Source organism: Coregonus lavaretus, assembly GCF_964263955.1.
Source record: "Coregonus lavaretus genome assembly, chromosome: 23".
Classification (NCBI taxonomy): domain Eukaryota; kingdom Metazoa; phylum Chordata; class Actinopteri; order Salmoniformes; family Salmonidae; genus Coregonus; species Coregonus lavaretus.
The window spans coordinates 32404248-32429962 of NC_140010.1; the positions used below are offsets into that span (position 1 = coordinate 32404248).

Genomic DNA, 25715 nt, shown 5'->3' on the forward strand with positions numbered 1-25715 from the left:
AGGGAGGGTGATTCAACTGTGGTGGCTATAATGCTCACGTTGTGTAACAGACCAGACTGACACCTTTGTAACACAGACAATAGAGGAAATAAAGCTATTCTGCACATATTGTGGGCAGATGCAAAATGCAGTAATGGAATAAAATAAAATAAATCATCATGCACAATCATCCTCTTTAGCTACAACTATTCATTGTGTACTTTACCCAATGAGGACGCTATTGAGTGAGCTTGCTTCACTGGGCTATATGAGGGACAGTGAGGGCTGTGGTGGTCACTTGTCCTTCTCAGCTCTCTGTTGGGTTAATGCTTCATCTTAGGTGATGATAGATGGTGTTGAGGGTGGGGTCTGTTGCCTCTGTGCTTTTCAATGGCTTTCACACAGCCTATTGTTGGGGACAAGCATCAATGTTTGCTCCTGTTTAAACCACTTCTGCAATGATTTAAGTCACATTATTTGATTATGTTGAGATGTTTTATTTCTAAAGATTTAAAGCCAGGCCTATATGTAATTTTTTACGATTTGAGAAACACACATTGGCACGCACGCACACAGACACACACACACAGACACACACACACACAAACACGGCCACACACACACGCGCAACCACAAACAACAAACTTTGTATATTGATTGTTATTCACAGATGTCCCCTCCTGTTTTGATTTTGAACCATAAATAATCCTATAGTTTATCTGATGGTTAACATGATTGAAAATATAATAGTCTTCTGCCACTTAATACCATGCTGTGAAATGACACTGAGTAACAGAGGACAATGTCCTAGACCTAGACCATGTGGCTCCATTAGTGAGATAAAAGCAAGGTTGATAAATAGTATTTTTAGTCCCCTTCTTTGACTTTCATGAATTTACATTATCTAACGGGGGACAAATGAAAAGGGGCCCGATTAGTGTGGAATGAGTTTGAAGAAAGGCTATTCATCTTTGTTAGCATCCTCCTGTGTTCTTTTATGGGTTGGTTTACAAGAAGGGGGAGCTATGGGGGCTTGCCCAGCCATGGAGCAGAGCAGAGCGGCTGAACTGTCAGAGTGGTCAGCCGCGGTGCTCGCGGAGCGTCCCTGTCCCCCCACAAGATTTCAAGACTGTGAATGCCATTGACTTCTTAATAACCTCCCAGGGTAGTGGGAGAACACCCTTAAATGACCCCTCCTCACTCTTTAGAAAGTTCTTGGGCGGGTCCAAGGGGGTCTTCAGACCTTCCATCAGTAGTCAAACGTAGTATTACTATAGCTACATCCCTTTGGAATTTGAGGAATTTTCACTTCCATTCCTCAATGAAGTATTAGCATATTGGCCTACTTATTGACAATATCTGATTAAATATTTAGCTGTGCAAAAAAAAAAATTTGAAGACATTTCGTCCTCTTTTGGAATGCCCAAAATGTAGCCTAATAGCATATTGTTAAATATAGCCCTAGTTTACAAGTAGCCAAATGTGTATAAAGAGAAACCAAATTTGATAGCACATGGATCTCACATTGAATGAATGGGATTCTCATTCAATTCTCATTCAATGCCATTATTTTAAAGCACAAACTCTTTCCATGTAACGTTCTTAATATTGGTGATAAATCAAATAGCAAGATGTTTTAATCCATATCTGCAATTAAAATGCCATTATATGTTAGTTTTTATTCTGACATAATAAAATGCATTGACAGGCTGCGCGCACTATCAACATCTGTCGCTGTGTTTAGTGGACTATGGTTTTGCATGGTGTATCTGTGTCTGCAGATTAAGCGAATAACGTTATCATTTTGGAGAATCCCATTTTTCAACCACCCCCTCCACTGGCCCCCTCCGTGTGTGGTAGTCCAGCCAGGCAACAGTGAGAAGAGAATCAGTCAAGCCGGGAACGGCGTTCACAGAGATGCTGCTCTGACGGCTAAACAAGAACATCCATAGTTGAGAGAAAAAACGGACAATAGAAATAACTTCCATCCAGTTATGGATAATAATGAATCATGTCTACATCTAAGTAAGTATGCTTTCCCTCTCTTTTTAAAGTCTTCAGACACGAGCGGTAGGTTATATCCCGAATAGGCTGCTCAGTTCTCTGCGTTGTTTGGGCAATAATGTGTCGTTTAATAAACTGAATTCTTTGTGCACAGCTGACTTTACACCCCCTGGCAATAAATCTCGCGTGGCAATGTTATTTATCTATGTAGTTAACACTTGTCCCGCGCCTAATGTATAGGCCTATTGACAAGAAGGCAGTGCCAATGCACAAGTCAGCTGATAGCGTATTTTCTTAGTCAGGGTCGGGGTTTGGCACTTTATTGCGTTTATGTAATTTATGGCCATTTTAACGCGCCTCTTGTTAAACTGTTCGCTGCGTCTTATTTATGAGTCTGGCTTGGCAAAGAAGTGCTTATCCATGCGACAGCCTGATACATTCACCCACCTCATCGCTGTTCTCGAGAAAAGGTCAACAAGACCACCGTGAGAGAGTCTAATACTTTTTTACTTTAGTAGGCTACTCTTAATTGGCTGAAATTGTTCTATTATTGAATCATCATAATTCTTTCTATCAAATAACCACAATGTGGCCACTCCACAAGCAATGAATAAGCAGCCATGTGGTCCCAAAGACTTATTCTTTCTTTGTATTGGAAATACATATTATTTTCTAGTCTATTCTATATTCTATTGCATGTCCTCGCATGATACAGCCTACTATATCGTTCCCCTATGCATATTTAGATTTTAGAGTCTGAAAATATAGGTCATTATTACACTACTATAACATCACCAATTGTCAAGAAATAATTCATTCAAAGAAAACCACACATTCAAAGAAAACCATGAAGAGTGTTGCCCTCTAAATTAGGGGATTATTACCAGAACAAACATGAATGCATGCATACATTAAATGACAGCCTACTATTATAGTAGAAATTATTCTGAAAGTCTCCAACACATTATTTCCTCATGCATTTCAGTTTTGTGTAATTACATGCTCATATTGCAACACCTGATTTTGTGGGCAGTGTGCACATAGCCTGTCTTCTCTTGAGAGCTTTCTCAATAGCAAGGCTATGCTCACCGAGTCTGTACATAGCCAAAGCTTTCCTTAAATTTGGGTCAGTCACAGTGGTCAGGTATTCTGCCACTGTGTACTCTCTGTTTAGGGCCTAATACCATTCTAGTTTGCTCAGTTTTCTTGTTAATTCTTTCCAATGTGTCAAGTAATTAACTTTTTGTTTTCTCATGATTTGGTTGGGTCTAATTGTGTTGCTGTCCTGGGGCTCTGTGGGGTCTGTTTGTGTTTGTGAACAGAGCCCCAGAACCAGCTTGCTTAGGGGACTCTTCTTTAGGTTAATCTCTCTGTAGGTGATGGATTTATGGAAGGTTTGGGAATCGCTTCCTTTTAGGTGGTTGTAGAATTTAACGGCTCTTTTCTGGATTTTGATAATTTGCGGGTATCGGCCTAATTCTGCTCTGCATGCATTATTTTGTGTTTTACATTGTACACAGAGGATATTTTTGCAGAATTCTGCATGCAGAGTCTCTCTCTCTCTCTCTCTCTCTCTCTCTCTCTCTGTCTCTCTCTAGGGTTTAGTCATGTGAACAAATCAGTGTTAGGCAAGTTTGTCTTTATGGGTTCATCCCCTGTTGTGTCTCCTCTGCAACAGTGAACTTTGCTTTATTTGAACTTTGCATTGGTTGGACTCCTGCTCTTATCCCACTGGGCACAAACTGGTTGAATCAACGTTGTTTCCACGTCATTTCAACAAAATAAATAAATCAATGTGATGATGTTGGAAAACTGATTGGATTTGTGAAAAGTCGTCAATGTAAAGGAATTTCTGGATTTTGTATTTCTTTCACCCAACTTTTAACCTACAGTAAATCAAATGACATGGTTAAAATTCTTGTTGATTTCACATTGAATTCACGCTAGTTGACAACTCAATAAAATGTCAATCAAAACTAGACGTTGAAATGATGTCTGTGCCCAGTGGGATGTGTGTATCAGTGAAGAGGAAAAGGTCTACTGGGTCTACCTGGATAGTACAACCAAACTGAAAATGTGAGAGATATTCAGCAGCTCCTAGGGGACATTGAAAGTTAACTTAGAAAAATACTTTACTAATAAAACCAAAGCGTTAATTGATTGATAGATTTAATTGATTAGACAACTAGTAACATGTATAATCATAATTTTGTGGGATCTTTGTCCTATTTCACACATGTACAAGTGTGGATTTAATGCATGTGTGAATTGGAAATGTGTTTTTTGCATATCCCAACTCCCCCTGAGACACCCTCAGAGAGTGGGGTCACGGCCAGGGTTAGGCATTATCAATTAGGGTTAAGTGCCTTGCTCAAGAGCAATTAGGGTTAAGTGCCTTGCTCAAGGGCACATTAACAGATTTTTTTCACCTTATCGCCTTTCGGTTACTGGGCCAACGCTTTAACTGCTAGGCTACCTGCTGCCCCCCAATGCAATGGCAGAACACATCTTAGTTGAGTAGGAACCAGACATATTGGCTCTATGGTCACGACTGTGAGTGTGCTGATCTCTTCTTGCAGCAAGCAGTCAAAGAGAATGAGAAGTCATGTGGCTAAGTCATTAGGGTTTTCACTGCCAATGGTAATTAGGAAGGCTGACTTGGGATCAGCCCTTTTGACAATACAAGGCTACTAATACTCTCGTCCACTGACTGAGCCTCTCAGAGAATGCAAGAGAATGGTTTGAGGCTATATGATTACTGACAATCTGCATTTAAAAGCACCATTCATGCATTTCAAACAACTTTAAGGTGTATTTAAGCTGCATGTCATCTACCATGTTATCTTATGCCAGGCTATCTGAGGATAACTTCACTATTAAAAGCTACTCTGTTTTCTTTTGGCCAAAATAGGACAATACTGTTGGTGTTGTAACAGCAGAACTAGAAACATCAGGTAAATCCGCAACTCTAAACCTGAGTAGTAGAACTTGTAATAGACATATCATCTCTCTTCATGAGTTATTACACCATTGACATCATTCTCAATGCTGACCATATTTGTTCAGGGATGGGCAACTTTGATGGGGGTGGGGGCCACAAAAAAGCAGACTCATGAGGGGCCGCAGTGGCTCGTGGGTCTGCGTACCCACATCCATATACGCCCCCCACCTTGCGAGCAAAACATTTTAGCGGCCCCCCTCGTTACAGCGAAGAGAAACAATTTTGGTTTTAAAGTTAATTTCCTGCGATTATACACATTTGCCATGGGGCGGAGAGAAGGTTTTGCAATTTTATAACTAATTTCATGCAATTCTACTCATTTTGCCATTGGGCGGAGAGAAGAATTAGAAGGTTTACAGCTAATTCCATACAATTCTAAACATTTTGCAATAGGGTGGAGGCAAATGTTTGTAGTTTTTAATATGATAACTGATGATCAATGGGCCCCACCCCGTTCGGTAATTCAAACATGCTTGCTACAAGTTTAGATTGTGGTCCTCTGTAGCTCAGCTGGTAGAGCACGGCGCTTGTAACGCCAAGGTAGTGGGTTCGATCCCCGGGACCACCCATACACAAATAATGTATGCACGCATGACTGTAAGTCGCTTTGGATAAAAGCGTCTGCTAAATGGCATATATATATATTTTTTTATAGATAGCTGGCTGCTAGACTAAATTACCAATCCCCAAAACAATCGCTGACATGGGCTAATTGAGTGACTGCTGATACACAACAAAATTAAAAAATTGCACGTTGTGTATTATATTATTCTGACTCTCAACAGTAAGTTGAGACCACGACTGAGTCCCCAACCCCCCCCATTAAAAAAAAATATATATATATATATTGTAAGGGATCGGGGGTTGGCTGGGTCTAGACAGAGTCTGACACTTCCCCGATCTACAGAGAGGGGGAGTCATCAGACTCGATCTGGTTCACCTGAGTTCTGAGCACACCTGTCAGTAATTAGTGTAGGATATAAGGTGTGCTCAGAAGTTCAGTCGGTGCAAGGTATTGTTCCATTGTGACTTGCTAAGCGTTTTGTACCGAGAGAGAGAGAGAGAGAGTTTGTTGTTTTTGATTACCCGTGTATCCGACCTGTGCCTCGTTGTTTGACTCCCCGAATTGCTTAATCCTCTGCTTGTCTATCCCAGTGATTACCGTACTCTGATCCTGTGCCTGTGCCCTCGACTACGACTACGCCCGCTCCCTTGGTACCTCTGCCTGTCTCTGCCTTGCCCGGTTTTGACCACAGCGCGCCTGACCACGATTAAGCTATTCCCTTGTCTGTACTCTAATAAAGCATCGCAATTCTGCGATTGGATCTTACCACTCTGTCCGAGTATTCATTACAGAATACCTCGCCCAACCATGGATCCAGCGGAATTACAGAGGCGATGGGAGATACAGGAGAAACGGATGGATGAACTCCTGCAGCTACTCAACGCTGGTACGGCTGAAGGCACCACTCCGAGCACGGTCAGTCCTTGTCAGGCACCTCCGATTTCTCTACCGACTAAGTACGACGGGGAACCTGGCAAATGTCAGGGGTTTCTACTCCAGACGTCCCTGTATATGTCCCATAATCGTACTATGTTTCCCGATGACCGTAGCAGGGTGGATTTCATGATTTCTCTGCTAACGGGAAGAGCACTGGATTGGGCTACTGCGCTTTGGGCAGCTGAGGTCCCCGAGTTAAATGCGGAAGTTCAGTTTAAGAGACTGTTCCAAGAGGTGTTCGACCACCCAGTATCTGGGCGTAGCGTGGGAGACCAACTATGTGAACTTCAGCAGGGCCGTCGCACAGTAGCCGACTACGCTTTAGAGTTCCGTACTATAGCAGCCGGTAGCGGATGGAGCGAGACTGCTTTGCTCACCGTTTTCCGAAGAGGGCTGCGCAAAGAAGTACAGACTGAGTTGGCTTGTCGGGGAGATATCACTGCGCTACATGAGTTTATCAACATCGCCATCTCTATTGATAATCTGATAGTGCAACACAAGGTATCCACAGTCCAGGAGCTCTCGGTCACTGGTCCTAAGCAATCGACAGAGCGGAGGAGAGAATCTGAGGAGGAACCCATGCAACTGGGACGGTCACCTCTACAGGGTTCGGTGAGACAACAACGTCGGCAAGACGGACTATGCCTGTATTGTGGTCAGTCGGGTCATTTCATTCGGCAATGTCCGGTACGACCAAACCGTACCCCAGAATATCGCCTCGGAACTGCCAAACCGGTGAGTGAGACTCACGTTTTCAACATTACATCTAAACAAATGTATGTGCCAGTTACCTTATCTGTTGGAGAGAGAGTGCGCAGGTTGGAAGGTCTTATTGATTCCGGGGCGGCTGCCAGTTTTATGGATGTGGGTCTCGCTGAGGAATTGGGAGTTCAACTTATCCCAATTCAACCTCCCCTGCGAGTCAACGCGCTAGACGGTGAGCCCATGGGCACTGGGTTCATTACGCACCGTACCGAGGAAATCAAGTTACAAGTGGGCTCCATACACCATGAGAACATCATTCTGTTCGTCATTTACGCGCCACGGGAGCCGCTAGTTCTCGGCCACCCCTGGCTCGTCACCCATGATCCGGTCATCTCCTGGAAATCTGGAGATATCACTGCTTGGAGTGAGGTATGTAGGGCAGAGTGCCTCAATTTACCGTGCAAAATGTCTACTGTGGAGGATGCGCAGGGTGCAGTGTCTACTGTTGTTCCTACAGAATACCAGGATTACGCGCAGGTGTTCTCCAAGGAGAGGGCTACCATGTTACCACCTCATCGGCCCTGGGACTGCGCGATTGATCTGCTATCCGGGGCTACACCTCCTCGGGGAAGAATCTACCCGTTGTCACAGCCGGAACGAGAATCGATGAGCAAGTATATTGATGAGGCGCTACAGCAAGGGGCCATTCGCCCATCTACGTCTCCCGCCGCATCCAGTTTTTTCTTCGTGAAGAAAAAGGATGGCGGACTGCGTCCTTGTATAGACTATCGAGGTTTGAACGATATTACCATCAAAAATCGTTACCCTCTTCCTTTGATTCCAGCAGCCCTTGAGCAGGTGGGGCAGGCCTCAATCTACAGTAAACTGGACCTCAGGAGTGCGTACAATCTGGTGCGCATTAGAGAAGGGGATGCATGGAAGACCGCCTTCATCACACATCGAGGACACTACGAATATTGTGTCATGCCCTATGGACTTACCAACGCGCCCTCAGTATTCCAGGCGTTCATGAATGACATTTTCAGGGACATGATTGATCGCTTTGTTATAGTGTACATTGATGACATCCTAATATATTCTAACTCTCTGAGTGAACATGTGTCCCATGTACGACAGGTTCTGGATCGGCTCCTACAACATTCTCTGTTCGTGAAGGCAGAAAAGAGTGAATTCCATGTCACTACGATTTCCTTCCTTGGGGCCATACTCACTCCCGACGGGGTTAAACTGGATGAATCCAAGGTGCAAGCGGTACAAGACTGGCCTCAACCCCAGACGGTGAAAGAGCTCCAGAGATTCTTAGGGTTTGCCAATTACTATAGACGGTTCGTGCGTAATTTCAGCACAACCGCAGCGCCCCTGTCGGCGATGACCAGCTACAAGGGTCGCGGTCTGAACTGGACGGAGGGGGCAGTGCGTGCGTTTGAGACGTTGAAACAACGCTTTACCACCGCTCCTATTTTATGTCAGCCGGACCCTACCTTGCCGTTTATCGTGGAAGTGGACGCCTCGGAGGTTGGAGTGGGAGCCGTGTTATCCCAACGCCAAGGTGAGCCGCCTAAATCACGACCCTGTGCTTTCTTTTCAAGGAAACTGAATCCGGCCGAGCAGAACTATGATGTGGGTAATCGTGAATTACTGGCGGTGAAGTTAGCACTGGAGGAGTGGAGACATTGGTTGGAGGGAGCAGAGCATCCGTTCCAAGTGCTCACGGACCACCGCAACCTGGAGTATCTTCACAGTGCCAAACGACTGAACTCCCGACAGGCAAGGTGGTCTTTATTCTTCAACCGTTTCCGATTCACTGTCTCTTATATCCCCGGGTCCAAGAATGGTAAGGCGGACGCGCTTTCCCGACGGTTCGAGCGCGCGGAAAGACCCGTGGAGCCAGAACCTATCCTCCCCATGAGTTGCCGTGCTGGTCCTGTGAGGTGGGCTATCGATGACACTATTCAGGAGAGCCTACAAGCGGAACCAGCCCCTCCAGAAACCCCGGTGTCTAAGGTGTTTGTACCAGCTTCGCTTCGACCTCAACTGATGGAATGGTGCCACACGTCGCTGGGATCTGGTCATCCCGGAATCACTCGAACTACACGACTCATCAGCCGAAAATACTGGTGGGATTCCCTCACAGATGACGTCAGAGACTATGTATTATCCTGCCCCGTATGTGCTCAGTCCAAGGCGCCTCGTGCACTACCGGAGGGTAAGTTGATGCCATTGCCTACTCCTCAACGACCCTGGTCGCACATTGCTATGGACTTTGTTACCGATCTACCAGAATCAGAGGGCCATACTGTAATTCTCGTGGTCATCGATCGATTCTCCAAGATGTGCCGGTTAGTACCCATGACCCGTTTACCTAACGCCACTCAGATGGCTGAGACGATGTTTAACCAGGTGTTCCGGCAGTTTGGTGTTCCGGAGGATATTGTTTCCGACCGGGGACCCCAGTTTGTATCCCGGGTATGGAAGGCCTTCTGCGAACGCTTGGGTATCTCGGTGAGCCTCACCTCCGGATATCATCCCCAGGCCAATGGGCAGACAGAACGGCTCAACCAGGAAATTGGGAAATATCTACGGCAACAATGTTCGCGGCAGCCGCAAGAGTGGAGTCGATTCCTTCCTTGGGTAGAGTATGCTCAGAACTCACTCATTCACACCTCCCTATGTCTAACGCCCTTCCAGTGTGTCCTAGGGTATCAACCACCACTGTTCCCGTGGGATACCGCACCAGGGATGGTACCGGCTGTGGACGAGTGGTTCCGTCGGAGTGCGCAGGTCTGGGAGACGGCCCATCAACATCTCAGTCAAGCCTCACAACAGCAAAAGACCTACGCCGACCGACGCCGGAGACCTACTCCCACTTACCAACCCGGGCAACGAGTGTGGCTGTCTACCCGAGACCTGCGGTTCCGACGGAGCTGCAAGAAGCTCCAACCCAGGTACATCGGTCCTTTCAAAGTACAGAGACGTATTAACCCTGTCACCTACCGTATGTTACTCCCTCGACACTACAGGATAAACCCTACGTTCCACGTCTCCCTGTTGAAACCTGTCCACTATAGCCCGATGTACCCCCCAATCGCTCAACAACCTACTACACCACCTTTGGAGGATGAACAGGACACCACCTATACAGTCCACGAGATACTGGAGTCAAGACGGAGACGAGGGGGCATCGAATATCTCGTGGACTGGGAGGGATATGGACCTGAGGAACGGTCCTGGGTCCTTGCTAAGGACATACTGGATCCCGCTCTCAAGGCCACTTTCCACGCTGAACACCCAGATCATCCAGGACCCCGACCCAGAGGAAGACCACCCGGTAGAGGTAGAAGGCCGTCAGGAGCCGGCCCTGGGGAGGGGGATACTGTAAGGGATCGGGGGTTGGCTGGGTCTAGACAGAGTCTGACACTTCCCCGATCTACAGAGAGGGGGAGTCATCAGACTCGATCTGGTTCACCTGAGTTCTGAGCACACTTGTCAGTAATTAGTGTAGGATATAAGGTGTGCTCAGAAGTTCAGTCGGTGCGAGGTATTGTTCCATTGTGACTTGCTAAGCGTTTTGTACCGAGAGAGAGAGAGAGAGTTTGTTGTTTTTGATTACCCGTGTATCCGACCTGTGCCTCGTTGTTTGACTCCCCGAATTGCTTAATCCTCTGCTTGTCTATCCCAGTGATTACCGTACTCTGATCCTGTGCCTGTGCCCTCGACTACGACTACGCCCGCTCCCTTGGTACCTCTGTCTGTCTCTGCCTTGCCCGGTTTTGACCACAGCGCGCCTGACCACGATTAAGCTATTCCCTTGTCTGTACTCTAATAAAGCATCGCAATTCTGCGATTGGATCTTACCACTCTGTCCGAGTATTCATTACATATATATATATATATATATATACAGTGGGGAGAACAAGTATTTGATACACTGCCGATTTAGCAGGTTTTCCTACTTACAAAGCATGTAGAGGTCTGTAATTTTTTATCATAGGTACACTTCAACTGTGAGAGACGAAATCTAAAACAAAAATCCAGAAAATGACATTGTATGATTTTTAAGTAATTCATTTGCATTTTATTGCATGACATAAGTATTTGATCACCTACCAACCAGTAAGAATTCCGCCTCTCACAGACCTGTTCATTTTTCTTTAAGAAGCCCTCCTGTTCTCCACTCATTACCTGTATTAACTGCACCTGTTTGAACTCGTTACTTGTATAAAAGACACCTGTCCACACACTCAATCAAACAGACTCCAACCTCTCCACAATGGCCAAGACCAGAGAGCTGTGTAAGGACATCAGGGATAAAATTGTAGACCTACACAAGGCTGGGATGGGCTACAGGAAAATAGGCAAGCATCTTGGTGAGAAGGCAACAACTGTTGGCCCAATTATTAGAAAATTGAAGAATTTCAAGATGACGGTCAATCACCCTCGGTCTGGGGCTCCATGCAAGATCTCACCTCGTGGGGCATCAATGATCATGAGGAAGGTGAGGGATCAGCCCAGAACTACACGGCAGGACCTGGTCAATGACCTGAAGAGAGCTGGGACCACAGTCTCAAAGAAAACCATTAGTAACACACTATGCCATCATGGATTAAAGTCCTGCAGCGCACGCAAGGTCCCCCTGCTCAAGCCAGCGCATGTCCAGGCCCGTCTGAAGTTTGCCAATGACCATCTGGATGATCCAGAGGAGGAATGGGAGAAGGTCAGGTGGTCTGATGAGACAAAAATAAAGCTTTTTGGTCTAAACTCCACTCGCCGTGTTTGGAGGAAGAAGAAGGATGAGTACAACCCCAAGAACACCATCCCAACCGTGAAGCATGGAGGTGGAAACATCATTCTCTGGGGATGCTTTTCTTCAAAGAGGACAGGACGACTGCACCGTATTGAGGGGAGGATGGATGGTGCCATGTATCGCGAGATATTGGCCAACAACCTCCTTCCCTCAGTAAGAGCATTGAAGATGGGTCGTGGCTGGGTCTTCCAGCATGACAACGACCCGAAACACACAGCCAGGTCAACTAAAGAGTGGCTCCTTAAGAAGCATCTCAAGGTCCTGGAGTGGCCTAGCCAGTCTCCAGACCTGAACCCAATAGAACATCTTTGGGGGGAGCTGAAAGTCCGTATTGCCCAGCAACAGCCCCTAAACCTGAAGGATCTGGAGAAGGCTGTATGGAGAAGTGGGCCAAAATCCCTGCTGCAGTGTGTGCAAACCTGGTCAAGACCTACAGGAAACGTATGATCTCTGTAATTGCAAACAAAGGTTTCTGTACCAAATATTAAGTTCTGCTTTTCTGATGTATCAAATAGTTATGTCATGCAATAAAATGCAAATTAATTACTTAAAAATCATACAATGTGATTTTCTGGATTTTTGTTTTAGATTCCGTCTCTCACAGTTGAAGTGTACCTATGATAAAAATTACAGACCTCTACATGCTTTGTAAGTAGGAAAACCTGCAAAATCGGCAGTGTATCAAATACTTGTTCTCCCCACTGTATAGGCCTATGGGCTAGGCTACATGAGGTGTGTGACTATGATTTGAAAAAGTAGCCAAATAAAAAGCATGCACTGTTTGCCTTAAGCTGGGCATCAAGTGATAATATATCATTCACAATTGATAGGCTAATATTGTCACCCATCACACTATTCTTGATTTAATCTTGTCTTTACATATACTACATAATATATGTGTGACATTTGTTTTGATTAAGAATGCACCATTATCATGCACCTGTCTCGAAACAGGGGCAACGGAAAAAAAATACCTGTCATCTATGCACTTAAATAGCAAATGGAGGACACTTTTCCCGTAGTTCACTTTCCTGCCAGCCAGGTAGGCTATACTCCTGTTTTAGAAGCAATGTGCTTAATATTAGGAAGGTTGAGAAATAAATATAGTAGGCCTAGCCTATAGAAAGCTGATGGGATCCTCCTCTTTTTAAATAGAGGCCATCACCATGTTTTCTCACGCAATTGCTTAGCCTATAGAAATGTTGCGCAACATGAGCTCATGGGCTCTCATGAAGTGTTTGATTAGATTTTCGATTACATTTGCATTGATGTCAGAGTGATTAGAGGGACAATAGAGTGCTGAGTACCAGGCAGTTCAAATCAAATCAAATCAAATCAAATGTTATTGGTCACATGCGCCGAATACAACAGGTGCAGACATTACAGTGAAATGCTTACTTACAGCCCTTAACCAACAGTGCATTTATTTTTCTCTCGCAGTTGAAGTGTACCTATGATAAAAATTACAGACCTCTACAGGCTTTGTAAGTAGGAAAACCTGCTAAATCGGCAGTGTATCAAATACTTGTTATACTTCCCCCACTGTACAATACTTGTGTAATGTACAGTGGGGGAAAAAAGTATTTAGTCAGCCACCAATTGTGCAAGTTCTCCCACTTAAAAAGATGAGAGAGGCCTGTAATTTTCATCATAGGTACACGTCAACTATGACAGACAAATTTAGGAAAAAAAATCCAGAAAATCACATTGTAGGATTTTTTATGAATTTATTTGCAAATTATGGTGGAAAATAAGTATTTGGTCACCTACAAACAAGCAAAATTTCTGGCTCTCACAGACCTGTAACTTCTTCTTTAAGAGGCTCCTCTGTCCTCCACTCGTTACCTGTATTAATGGCACCTGTTTGAACTTGTTATCAGTATAAAAGACACCTGTCCACAACCTCAAACAGTCACACTCCAAACTCCACTATGGCCAAGACCAAAGAGCTGTCAAAGGACACCAGAAACAAAATTGTAGACCTGAACCAGGCTGGGAAGACTGAATCTGCAATAGGTAAGCAGCTTGGTTTGAAGAAATCAACTGTGGGAGCAATTATTAGGAAATGGAAGACATACAAGACCACTGATAATCTCCCTTGATCTGGGGCTCCACGCAAGATCTCACCCCGTGGGGTCAAAATGATCACAAGAACGGTGAGCAAAAATCCCAGAACCACACCTAGACCTAGTGAATGACCTGCAGAGAGCTGGGACCAAAGTAACAAAGCCTACCATCAGTAACACACTACGCCGCCAGGGACTCAAATCCTGCAGTGCCAGACGTGTCCCCCTGCTTAAGCCAGTACATGTCCAGGCCCGTCTGAAGTTTGCTAGAGTGCATTTGGATGATCCAGAAGAGGATTGGGAGAATGTCATATGGTCAGTTGAAACCAAAATAGAACTTTTTGGTAAAAACTTAACTCGTCGTGTTTGGAGGACAAAGAATGCTGAGTTGCATCCAAAGAACACCATACCTACTGTGAAGCATGGGGGTGGAAACATCATGCTTTGGGGCTGTTTTTCTGCAAAGGGACCAGGACGACTGATCTGTGTAAAGGAAAGAATGAATGGGGCCATGTATCGTGAGATTTTGAGTGAAAACCTCCTTCCATCAGCAAGGGCATTGAAGATGAAACGTGGCTGGGTCTTTCAGCATGACAATGATCCCAAACACACCGCCCGGGCAACGAAGGAGTGGCTTCGTAAGAAGCATTTCAAGGTCCTGGAGTGGCCTAGCCAGTCTCCAGATCTCAACCCCATAGAAAATCTTTGGAGGGAGTTGAAAGTCCGTGTTGCCCAGCGACAGCCCCAAAACATCACTGCTCTAGAGGAGATCTGCATGGAGGAATGGGCCAAAATACCAGCAACAGTGTGTGAAAACCTTGTGAAGACTTACAGAAAACGTTTGACCTGTGTCATTGCCAACAAAGGGTATATAAAAAAGTATTGAGAAACTTTTGTTATTGACCAAATACTTATTTTCCACCATAATTTGCAAATAAATTCATTAAAAATCCTACAATGTGATTTTCGGGATTTTTTTTCTCATTTTGTCTGTCATAGTTGACGTGTACCTATGATGAAAATTACAGGCCTCTCTCATCTTTTTAAGTGGGAGAACTTGCACAATTGGTGGCTGACTAAATACTTTTCTTCCCCACTGTATATACAGTGAGGGAAAAAAGTATTTGATCCCCTGCTGATTTTGTACGCTTGCCCACTGACAAAGAAATGATCAGTCTATAATTTTTATGGTAGGTGTCAAGCGTGCTGTAGGTGGGTGTAGTGGTGGAATCAAGCGCAGGACACCGAAGTATAGTCCAAAAGACTTTAGTAATATTTCCAACAAGGAAAATATAAACACACTTGCCCGAAGGCGAAATTACGCACGAAGGCGACAAAATAACGGCGCACTAAACATGTGCGAAAATGCTCCAACGTAGTGGAGTGAAGCTCAACCGAGCGAGAATGCAACAAACAAGCAACACAACGACAGCAAATAATACAATAACACACAACACTAGACAAACACAACGAGAAACTTAAAGGACACTAATTACGCTAAACGAGAAACAGGTGTCACAACAAACAGACAAAAGCAAACGAACATGAAACATACAACGGTGGCAGCTAGTATTCCGGAGACAACGGACGCCGAAGCCTGCCCGAACAAGGAAGAGAGGCAGCCTCGGCCGAAACCGTGACAGTACCCCCCCCTTGACGCGCGACTCCAGACGTGCGCCGACTCCGGCCTCGGGGACGACCAGGAGGACGCGGAGCAGGGTGCGTCGGGTGCCCACGATGGAATTCCGTCAGGAGAGACGGGTCCAAAATGTCTCTCCTCGGCACCCAGCACCGTTCCTCCGGACCGTACCCCTCCCACTCCACTAGATATTGGAGACCCCCCATCCGACGTCTCGAATCCAAGATGGACTTCACGGAGTACGCCGGTGCCCCCTCGATGTCCAATGGGGGCGGAGGAGTCTCCCTGATCTCACTTTCTTGGAGTGGGCCAGCTACCACCGGCCTGAGAAGAGACACATGGAACGAGGGGTTAATACTTTTATATTCAACAGGTAGTTGTAATTTGTAACACACCTCGTTCAACCTTCTCAGGACTTTAAATGGCCCTACAAACCGCCGACCCAGTTTCCGACAGGGCAGGCGGAGGGGCAGGTTTCTGGTAGAGAGCCAGACTCGATCACCAGGTGCGTACACCGGTCCCTCACTGCGGTGGAGATCGGCGCTCGCCTTATGACGTCGGAGGGCCCGCTGCAGGTGGACGTGTGCAGCGTTCCATGTCTCCTCCGAGCGCCGTGCCCACTCATCCACCGCAGGAGCCTCGATCTTGCTCTGCTGCCAAGGTGCCAGAACCGGCTGGTAACCTAACACACATTGGAAAGGGGTTAGGTTAGTGGAGGAATGGCGTAGGGAATTCTGGGCCATCTCGGCCCAGGGAACGTACCTTGCCCACTCCTCCGGCCGGTCCTGGCAGTATGTTCTAAGAAACCTACCCACATCCTGGTTCACGCGTTCCACCTGCCCATTACTCTCCGGGTGGTAACCCGAGGTGAGACTCACCGAGACCCCCAACCGCTCCATAAAGGCTCTCCAGACCCTGGAGGTAAATTGGGGACCTCGATCAGACACAATATCCTCGGGTACCCCGTAGTGCCGGAACACATGGGTGAATAGTGCCTCGGCAGTTTGCAGGGCGGTAGGAAGGCCCGGCATGGGGAGCAAACGACAGGCCTTAGAAAACCGGTCCACAACGACCAGTATAGTGGTATTCCCCTGAGAAGGAGGAAGGTCAGTAAGGAAATCCACCGAGAGGTGAGACCATGGTCGTTGTGGAACGGGCAGGGGTAGTAACTTACCCCTAGGCAGATGTCTAGGCGCCTTACACTGGGCGCACACCGAGCAGGAGGAAACATAAACCCTCACATCCCTTGCCAACGTGGGCCACCAGTACTTGGCACTAAGACAGTGCACTGTCCGGCCGATACCAGGGTGTCCAGAGGAGGGTGACGTGTGAGCCCAATAGATCAATCGATCCCGAACCTCGAGCGGAACGTACTTCCGACCCTCCGGGCATTGCGGTGGACTAGGGTCGGTGCGTAACGCCCGCTCGAGCTCAGCATCGACCTCCCACACTACCGGTGCCACCAGACACGACTCCGGCAGTATGGGAGTGGGCTCCACGGACCTCTCCTCCGTGTCATACCGCTGAGACAGTGCATCTGCCTTACCGTTCTGTGACCCAGGGATGTACGTGATCTTAAATGTAAACCAGGTCAAAAACATATTCCATCTCGCCTGGCGAGGGTTCAGCCTCCTCGCTGCCCGGATGTACTCCAGGTTACGGTGGTCCGTCAAAATGAGGAAAGGGTGTTGAGCCCCCTCAAGCCAGTGCCTCCACACCTTTAGGGCCTGTACCACGGCTAACAGCTCCCTGTCCCCTACGTCATAGTTTCGCTCCGCCGGACTGAGCTTCTTGGAATAAAAAGCACAGGGGCGGAGTTTAGGTGGCGCGCCTGACCGTTGTGAAAGCACGGCTCCTATACCGGCCTCAGACGCGTCCACCTCTACCTGAAATGGCAAAGAGGGATCCGGATGCGCCAGCACCGGGGCCGAGGTAAACAGGTCCTTCAGCCTCCCAAACGCCCTGTCCGCCTCGGCAGACCACTGCAGACGCACCGGACCCCCCTTCAAAAGAGACGTGATGGGAGCTGCCACCTGTCCAAAACCCCGGATAAACCTCCGGTAGTAATTCGCAAACCCCAAAAACTGCTGCACCTCCTTCACAGTGGTTGGTGTTTGCCAATTACGCACGGCTGACACCCGGTCTACCTCCATCTTCACCCCTGACGCAGACAACTGATACCCCAAAAAGGAGACCGACTCCTGGAAAAACAGACACTTCTCTGCCTTAACATACAGGTCGTCCTCTCCCCTAGGAGGCCATCCCCAGCACCTAGCCGCGGTGTGTCCTCCCCGACCACAGTTGGTGCAGGAGATAGACCCCCTAGAAAGCCGACCCCTCCTCTCTCTAGCGCCAGCGCCCCCGAGCTCCATGGGGCACGGCTCGGAGGCGCTGGAGGGTGAAATGGACGGACCCCCCTCGGGACGTCCGCGGGTGGCTAGCAGGTTATCCAGCCTGATGGACATGTCGACCAACTGGTCGAACGAGAGGCTGGTGTCCCTACAGGCCAGCTCCCGACGGACGTCCTCTCGTAGACTACATCTGTAGTGATCGACGAGAGCCCGCTCATTCCACCCTGCATCTGCCGCTAGAGTACGGAATTCTAGGGCGAACTCCTGGGCACTCCTCCTCCCCTGCCGGAGGAAGACCAGACGCTCCCCCGCCGCTTTCCCCTCCGGGGGATGGTCAAACACCGCCCTGAAGCGGCGGGAGAACTCGTCGTACGTGATGGTGTCCGCGTCGATCCTCCTCCACTCCGCGTTGGCCCATTCCAACGCCTTCCCGGAAAGGCAGGAGATCAGGGCGGACACGCTCTCATGTCCCGAGGGCGCCGGGTGCACGGTGGCCAGGTACAGCTCCACCTGGAGAAGGAATCCCTGACACCCGGCCGCGGTCCCATCGTAGGCCCTCGGGAGCGAGAGTCCGACTCCTCGGGGTTCTGGTGCGGGAATGGGCTGACTGGCCGATGGTGCTGGCAGGGAGGATGGCGGTGGAGGCGTCCCCCAGCCTCGGATGGTGGTGATCACCTCCTGCAGTGCGGTCCCCATCTGCAGGATCTGGTCACTTTGTTCCCGGACCTTGTCCTCCAGCGTCGCCTGGGCTGCTGCGGCTCCTGCTGATTCCATTCTTAAAGGTGTGTTATTCTGTCAAGCGTGCTGTAGGTGGGTGTAGTGGTGGAATCAAGCGCAGGACACCGAAGTATAGTCCAAAAGACTTTAGTAATATTTCCAACAAGGAAAATATTAACACACTTGCCCGAAGGCGAAATTACGCACGAAGGCGACAAAATAACGGCGCACTAAACATGTGCGAAAATGCTCCAACGTAGTGGAGTGAAGCTCAACCGAGCGAGAATGCAACAAACAAGCAACACAACGACAGCAAATAATACAATAACACACAACACTAGACAAACACAACGAGAAACTTATAGGACACTAATTACGCAAAACGAGAAACAGGTGTCACAACAAACAGACAAAAGCAAACGAACATGAAACATACAACGGTGGCAGCTAGTATTCCGGAGACAACGGACGCCGAAGCCTGCCCGAACAAGGAAGAGAGGCAGCCTCGGCCGAAACCGTGACAGTAGGTTTATTTGAACAGTGAGAGACAGAATAACAACAAAAAAATCCAGAAAAACGCATGTCAAAAATGTTATAAATTGATTTGCATTTTAATGAGGGAAATAAGTATTTGACCCCCTCTCAATCAAAAAGATTTCTGGCTCCCAGGTGTCTTTTATACAGGTAACGAGCTGAGATTCGGAGCACACTCTTAAAGGAATGCTCCTAATCTCAGCTTGTTACCTGTATAAAAGACACCTGTCCACAGAAGCAATCAATCAATCAGATTCCAAACTCTCCACCATGGCCAAGACAAAAGAGCTCTCCAAGGATGTCAGGGACAAGGCTGGAATGGGCTACAAGACCATCGCCAAGCAGCTTGGTGAGAAGGTGACAACAGTTGGTGCGATTATTCGCAAATGGAAGAAACACAAAATAACTGTCAATCTCCCTCGGCCTGAGGCTCCATGCAAGATCTCACCTCGTGGAGTTGCAATGATCATGAGAATGGTGAGGAATCAGCCCAGAACTACACGGTAGGATCTTGTCAATGATCTCAAGGGAGCTGGGACCATAGTCACCAAGAAAACAATTGGTAACACACTACGCCGTGAAGAACTGAAATCCTGCAGCGCCCGCAAGGTCCCCCTGCTCAAGAAGCACATATACAGGCCCGTCTGAAGTTTGCCAATGAACATCTGAATGATTCAGAGGAGAACTGGGTGAAAGTGTTGTGGTCAGATGAGACCAAAATAGAGCTCTTTGGCATCAACTCAACTCGCCGTGTTTGGAGGAGAAGGAATGCTGCCTATGACCCCAAGAACACCATCCCCACCGGCAAACATGGAGGTGGAAACATTATGCTTTGGGGGTGTTTTTCTGCTAAGGGGACAGGGCAACTTCACCGCATCAAAGGGATGATGGACGGGGCCATGTACCATCAAATCTTGGGTGAGAACCTCCTTCCCTCAGCCAGGGCATTGAAAATGGGTCGTTGATGGGTATTCCAGCATGACAATGACCCAAAACACACGGCCAAGGCAACAAAGGAGTGGCTCAAGAAAAAAGCACATTAAGGTCCTGGAGTGGCCTAGCCAGTCTCCAGACCTTAATTCCATAGAAAATCTGTGGAGGGAGCTGAAGGTTCGAGTTGCCAAACGTCAGCCCCGAAAACTTAATGACTTGGAGAAGATCTGCAAAGAGGAGTGGGACAAAATCCCTCCTGCGATGTGTGCAAACCTGGTGGGCAACTACAACAAACGTCTGACCTCTGTGATTGCCAACAAGGGTTTTGCCACCAAGTACTAAGTCATTTTTTGCAGAGGGGTCAAATACTTATTTCCCTCATTAAAATGCAAATCAATTCATAACATTTTTTACATGCGTTTTTATGGATTTTTTTGTTGTTATTCTGTATCTCACTGTTCAAATAAATCTACCATTAAAATTATAGACTGATCATGTCTTTGTCAGTGGGCAAACGTACAAAATCAGCAGGGGATCAAATACTTTTTTCCCTCACTGTATATATATATACACAAAACAAATTGGTCTGTGGGGCCTACAAGTTGCCCATCCCTGATAAAAAGGTTGTTACATATACAGTATCTCACAAAAGTGAGTACACCCCTCACATTTTTGTAAATATTTGAGTATATCTTTTCATGTGACAACACTGAAGAAATGACACTTTGCTACAATGTAAAGTAGTGAGTGTACAGCTTGTATAACAGTGTAAATTTGCTGTCCCCTCAAAATAACACAACACACAGCCATTAATGTCTAAACCGCTGGCAACAAAAGTGAGTACACCCCTAAGTGAAAATGTCCAAATTGGGCCCAAAGTGTCAATATTTTGTGTGGCCACCATCATTTTCCAGCACTGCCTTAACCCTCTTGGGCATGGAGTTCACCAGAGCTTCACAGCTTGCCACTGGAGTCCTCCTCCACTCCTCCATGACGACATCACGGAGCTGGTGGATGTTAGAGACCTTGCACTCCTCCACCTTCTGTTTGAGAATGCCCCACAGATGCTCAATAGGGTTTAGGTCTGGAGACATGCTTGGCCAGTCCATCACCTTTACCCTCAGCTTCTTTAGCAAGGCAGTGGTCGTCTTGGAGGTGTGTTTGGGGTCGTTATCATGTTGGAATACTGCCCTGCGGCCCAGTCTCCGAAGGGAGGGGATCATGCTCTGCTTCAGTATGTCACAGTACATGTTGGCATTCATGGTTCCCTCAGTGAACTGTAGCTTCCCAGTGCCCGCAGCACTCATGCAGCCCCAGACCATGACACTCCCACCACCATGCTTGACTGTAGGCAAGACAAACTTGTGTTTGTACTCCTCACCTGGTTGCCGCCACACACGCTTGACACCATCTGAACCAAATAAGTTTATCTTGGTCTCATCAGACCACAGGACATGGTTCCAGTAATCCATGTCCTTAGTCTGCTTGTCTTCTGCAAACTATTTGCGGGCTTTCTTGTGCATCATCTTTAGAAGAGGCTTCCTTCTGGGACGACAGCCATGCAGACCAATTTGATGCAGTGTGCGGCGTATGGTCTGAGCACAGTCAGGCTGACCCCCCACCCCTTCAACTTCTGCAGCATTGCTGGCAGCACTCATACAGTGAGGGAAAAAAGTATTTGATCCCCTGCTGATTTTGTACGTTTGCCCACTGACAAAGACACGATCAGTCTATAATTTTAATGGTAGGTTTATTTGAACAGTGAGAGACAGAATAACAAGACACAGCTGTCTTACCAAAATAATGTAAAATAAATGCTGAAAGTAGTAGCCTAGTTATTCAAACATGCAAACAAAAATACTGAATAGCAGTTTGGCTTAAAATACCGACATGAATGCGAACAGAACAAAACAGCGGTACAAAGTAGGCCTACAGTGAGGGAAAAAAGTATTTGATCCCCTGCTGATTTTGTACGTTTGCCCCTGTTTATTTGAACAGTGAGAGACAGAATAACAATAAAAAAATCCAGAAAAACTCATGTCAAAAATGTTATACATTGATTTGCATTTTAATGAGGGAAATAAGTATTTGACCCCTCTACAAAACACAACTTAGTACTTGGTGGCAAAACCCTTGTTGGCAATCACAGAGGTCAAACGTTTCTTGTAGTTGGCCACCAGGTTTGCACACATCTCAGGATGTGACGGTACATGGCCCCATCCATCGTCCCTTTCATGCGGTGAAGTTGTCCTGTCCCCTTAGCAGAAAAACACCCCCAAAGCATAATGTTTACACCTCCATGTTTGACGGTGGGGATGGTGTTCTTGGGGTCATAGGCAGCATTCCTCCTCCTCCAAACACGGCGAGTTGAGTTGATGCCAAAGAGCTCAATTTTGGTCTCATCTGACCACAACACTTTCACCCAGTTCTCCTCTGAATCATTCAGATATTCATTGGCAAACTTCAGACGGCCCTTTATATGTGCTTTCTTGAGCAGGGGAACCTTGCGGGCGCTGCAGGATTTCAGTCCTTCACGGCGTAGTGTGTTACCAATTGTTTTCTTGGTGACTATGGTCCCAGCTGCCTTGAGATCATTGACAAGATCCTCCTGTGTAGTTCTGGGCTGATTCCTCACCGTTCTCATGATCATTGCAACTCCACGAGGTGAGATCTTGCATGGAGCCCCAGGCCGAGGGAGATTGACAATTAATTTGTGTTTCTTCCATTTGCGAAATATCGCACCAACTGTTGTCACCTTCTCACCAAGCTGCTTGGCGATGGTCTTGTAGCCCATTCCAGCCTTGTGTAGGTCTACAATCTTCTCCCTGACATCCTTGGAGAACTCTTTGGTCTTGGCCATGGTGGAGAGTTTGGAATCTGATTGATTGATTGCTTCTGTGAACAGGTGTCTTTTATACAGGTAACAAGCTGAGATTAGGAGCACTCCCTTTAAGAGTGTGCTCCTAATCTCAGCTCGTTACCTGTATAAAAGACACCTGGGAGCCAGAAATCTTTCTGATTGAGAGGGGGTCAAATACTTATTTCCCTCATTAAAATGCAAATCAATTTATAACATTTTTGACATGCGTTCTTCTGGATTTTTTTGTTGTTATTCTGTCTCTCACTGTTCAAATAAACCTACCATTAAAATTACAGACTGATCATTTCTTTGTCAGTGGGCAAATGTACAAAATCAGCAGGGGATCAAATACTTTTTTCCCTCACTGTACGTCTATTTCCCAAAGACAACCTCTGGATATGACGCTGAGCATGTGCACTCAACTTCTTTGGTTGACCATGGCGAGGCCTATTCTGAGTGGAACCTGTCCTGTTAAACCGCTGTATGGTCTTGGCCACCGTGCTCAGCTCAGTTTCAGGGTCTTGGCAATCTTCTTATATCCCAGGCAATCTTTTTGTAGAGCAACAATTATTTTTTTCAGATCCTCAGAGAGTTCTATGCCATGAGGTGCCATGTTGAACTTCCAGTGACCAGTATGAGGGAGTGTGAGAGCGATGACACCAAATTTAACACACCTGCTCCCCATTCACACCTGAGACCTTGTAACACTAACAAGTCACATGACACCGGGGAGGGGAAATGGCTAATTGGGCCCAAATTGGACATTTTCACTTAGGGGTGTACTGACTTTTGTTGCCAGCGGTTTAGACATTAATGGCTGTGTGTTGAGTTATTTTGAGGGGACAGCAAATTTACATTGTTATACAAGCTGTACACTCACTACTTTACATTGTAGCAAAGTGTCATTTCTTCAGTGTTGTCACATGAAAAGATATACTCAAATATTTACAAAAATGTGAGGGGTGTACTCACTTTTGTGAGATACTGTATGTTCATTTGAAAATAACAGGAAAACGATGTTGTAGTAAGACATTTAGACACATGTTTTGAAACAGATGTCTCTGTGTTATACTCAGCAGCATAATAAGAAGAGGATGTGAAAAAAACGGTCTGATTCCTCCGAAAAAAAAGTCTCCCAGTTATACCTTGTTCATTATTCATCAATATATAACACTAGCACACTTCCTTCCTACTCACGCCCTCTTAATTGCCCCGAAACTGTATAGAACTGGGATGGCAGTGTGATTTAATTACTGGTGTTCTCTGTAGTACTCATTATCATCAGTATCAGTGTTGAGACTTCCTAATATTACTGAATAAATCAGCCTCAGTTCATATGGGGATTCACACCACAGACAGACAAGACAGACGGATGGGTGACAGACAGACAGCCAGACAGACAGCAGATGGGAAGACATATAGATGGACAGACAGATATAGAAGAGAGAGACATAAAAACGTCTTCAGTAGACCAAGTTAGGCTGTCTGTCTGGGGTGATGCCACATGAACTGATGTTTATTCATTCAGTGCTATAGAATGTACAGTGTCTGTAGCACAAGCGGTGCTCAATAGATTGAGTATCCACTTCTGCGTCTCCTCCAGGGAACTAAGACCTGCCGGGAGATGAGCCGTAGCTCTCCCTTCTCAATACCTCTCTCTCGCTCTCGCTCTCTCTCTCTCTCTGTTTCTCTCTCTCCCTCTCCCTCCCTCTCTCTCTCCACAGACACAGAGGGATCCGACGGTCCAACATGGGGCTAATGTTTCATTGACAATTTGATGATGTCCCTTAATAGGTAGTACAAGACCTGTGTTGTTTTGGGTCCTGGGCGCTGAGAGGCCCTCTATGTGCTGCTGTGTTTGTAAAGGGGTTAGGAGACAAAGAGAGGGAAGAGAGTGGGGAGATCAGGTGGCGCCTTCAGTCTCTCTGTCCCTCTCTCTCCCCCTCTCTCCCTCTCCCTCTCCCTCTCTCTCTCGCTTGGCATTCAACAACACACCTGTTTCTTATCAGCCATCAGTATGTAGCTTGGTACTTGTCGAATCTGTGTGTGTGTGTGCGAGAACCCTGTAGTTGTGTGTGTCTGTGTTTCATTACGTCCGTCCGTCCGTCCATCTATGTCTTATGTGTGTTAGTATCTAGTTTGATTACCCAGGACCCTCTGCTTTCTGTCTAACCCAGATCCATCCTATAGGAACAGCCTCAGGTCTCTGTCTTGCTTGTCATCATTACCTCGTTCCTACCATGCTCTACGGTTTCCACCGCGCTTGTTGCCATGGGCTACACTCCTCTACCTGACTCATTGTTTAGGATGCTATTACCATCATCCTCAATCCTACATATACCGTTCTGTTCTTCATTTTTTCATTTTATTGTAATTTGCTGCCTCTCTCTCTCTCTCTCTCTCTCTCTCTCTCTCTCTCTCTCTCTCTCTCTCTCTCTCTCTCTCTCTCTCTTTCTTTCTTTCTTTCTTTCTTTCTTTCTTTCTTTCTTTCTTTCTTTCTGTATGGGGGAACTCAGAAATAGTCGGACAGAAATAGTGTCAGCATACAGGGCAGGCAGGCCCAGCCATTAGATAACATCTAGTCAGAGCCAGGCACTGTG

At 46.7% G+C, this 25715-nt stretch overlaps 1 protein-coding gene across 2 annotated transcripts in view; it reads left to right on the plus strand.

Moving 5' to 3' along the window:
• Positions 1-1882: 1882 nt before the first annotated feature.
• Positions 1883-25715, plus strand: part of LOC311099265 (retinoic acid receptor RXR-gamma-A-like) — a 60044-nt gene continuing 36211 nt past the window's right edge. The window contains exon 1 of one of the 2 annotated variants that reach the window (XM_084139966.1): positions 1883-2004. In XM_084139966.1, the coding sequence (XP_083996092.1) occupies positions 1974-2004 (31 nt within the window). In that variant the 5' untranslated portion in view covers positions 1883-1973. The remainder of the gene's footprint in view (positions 2005-25715) is intronic. The other variant, XM_084139967.1, reaches the window with a different exon arrangement.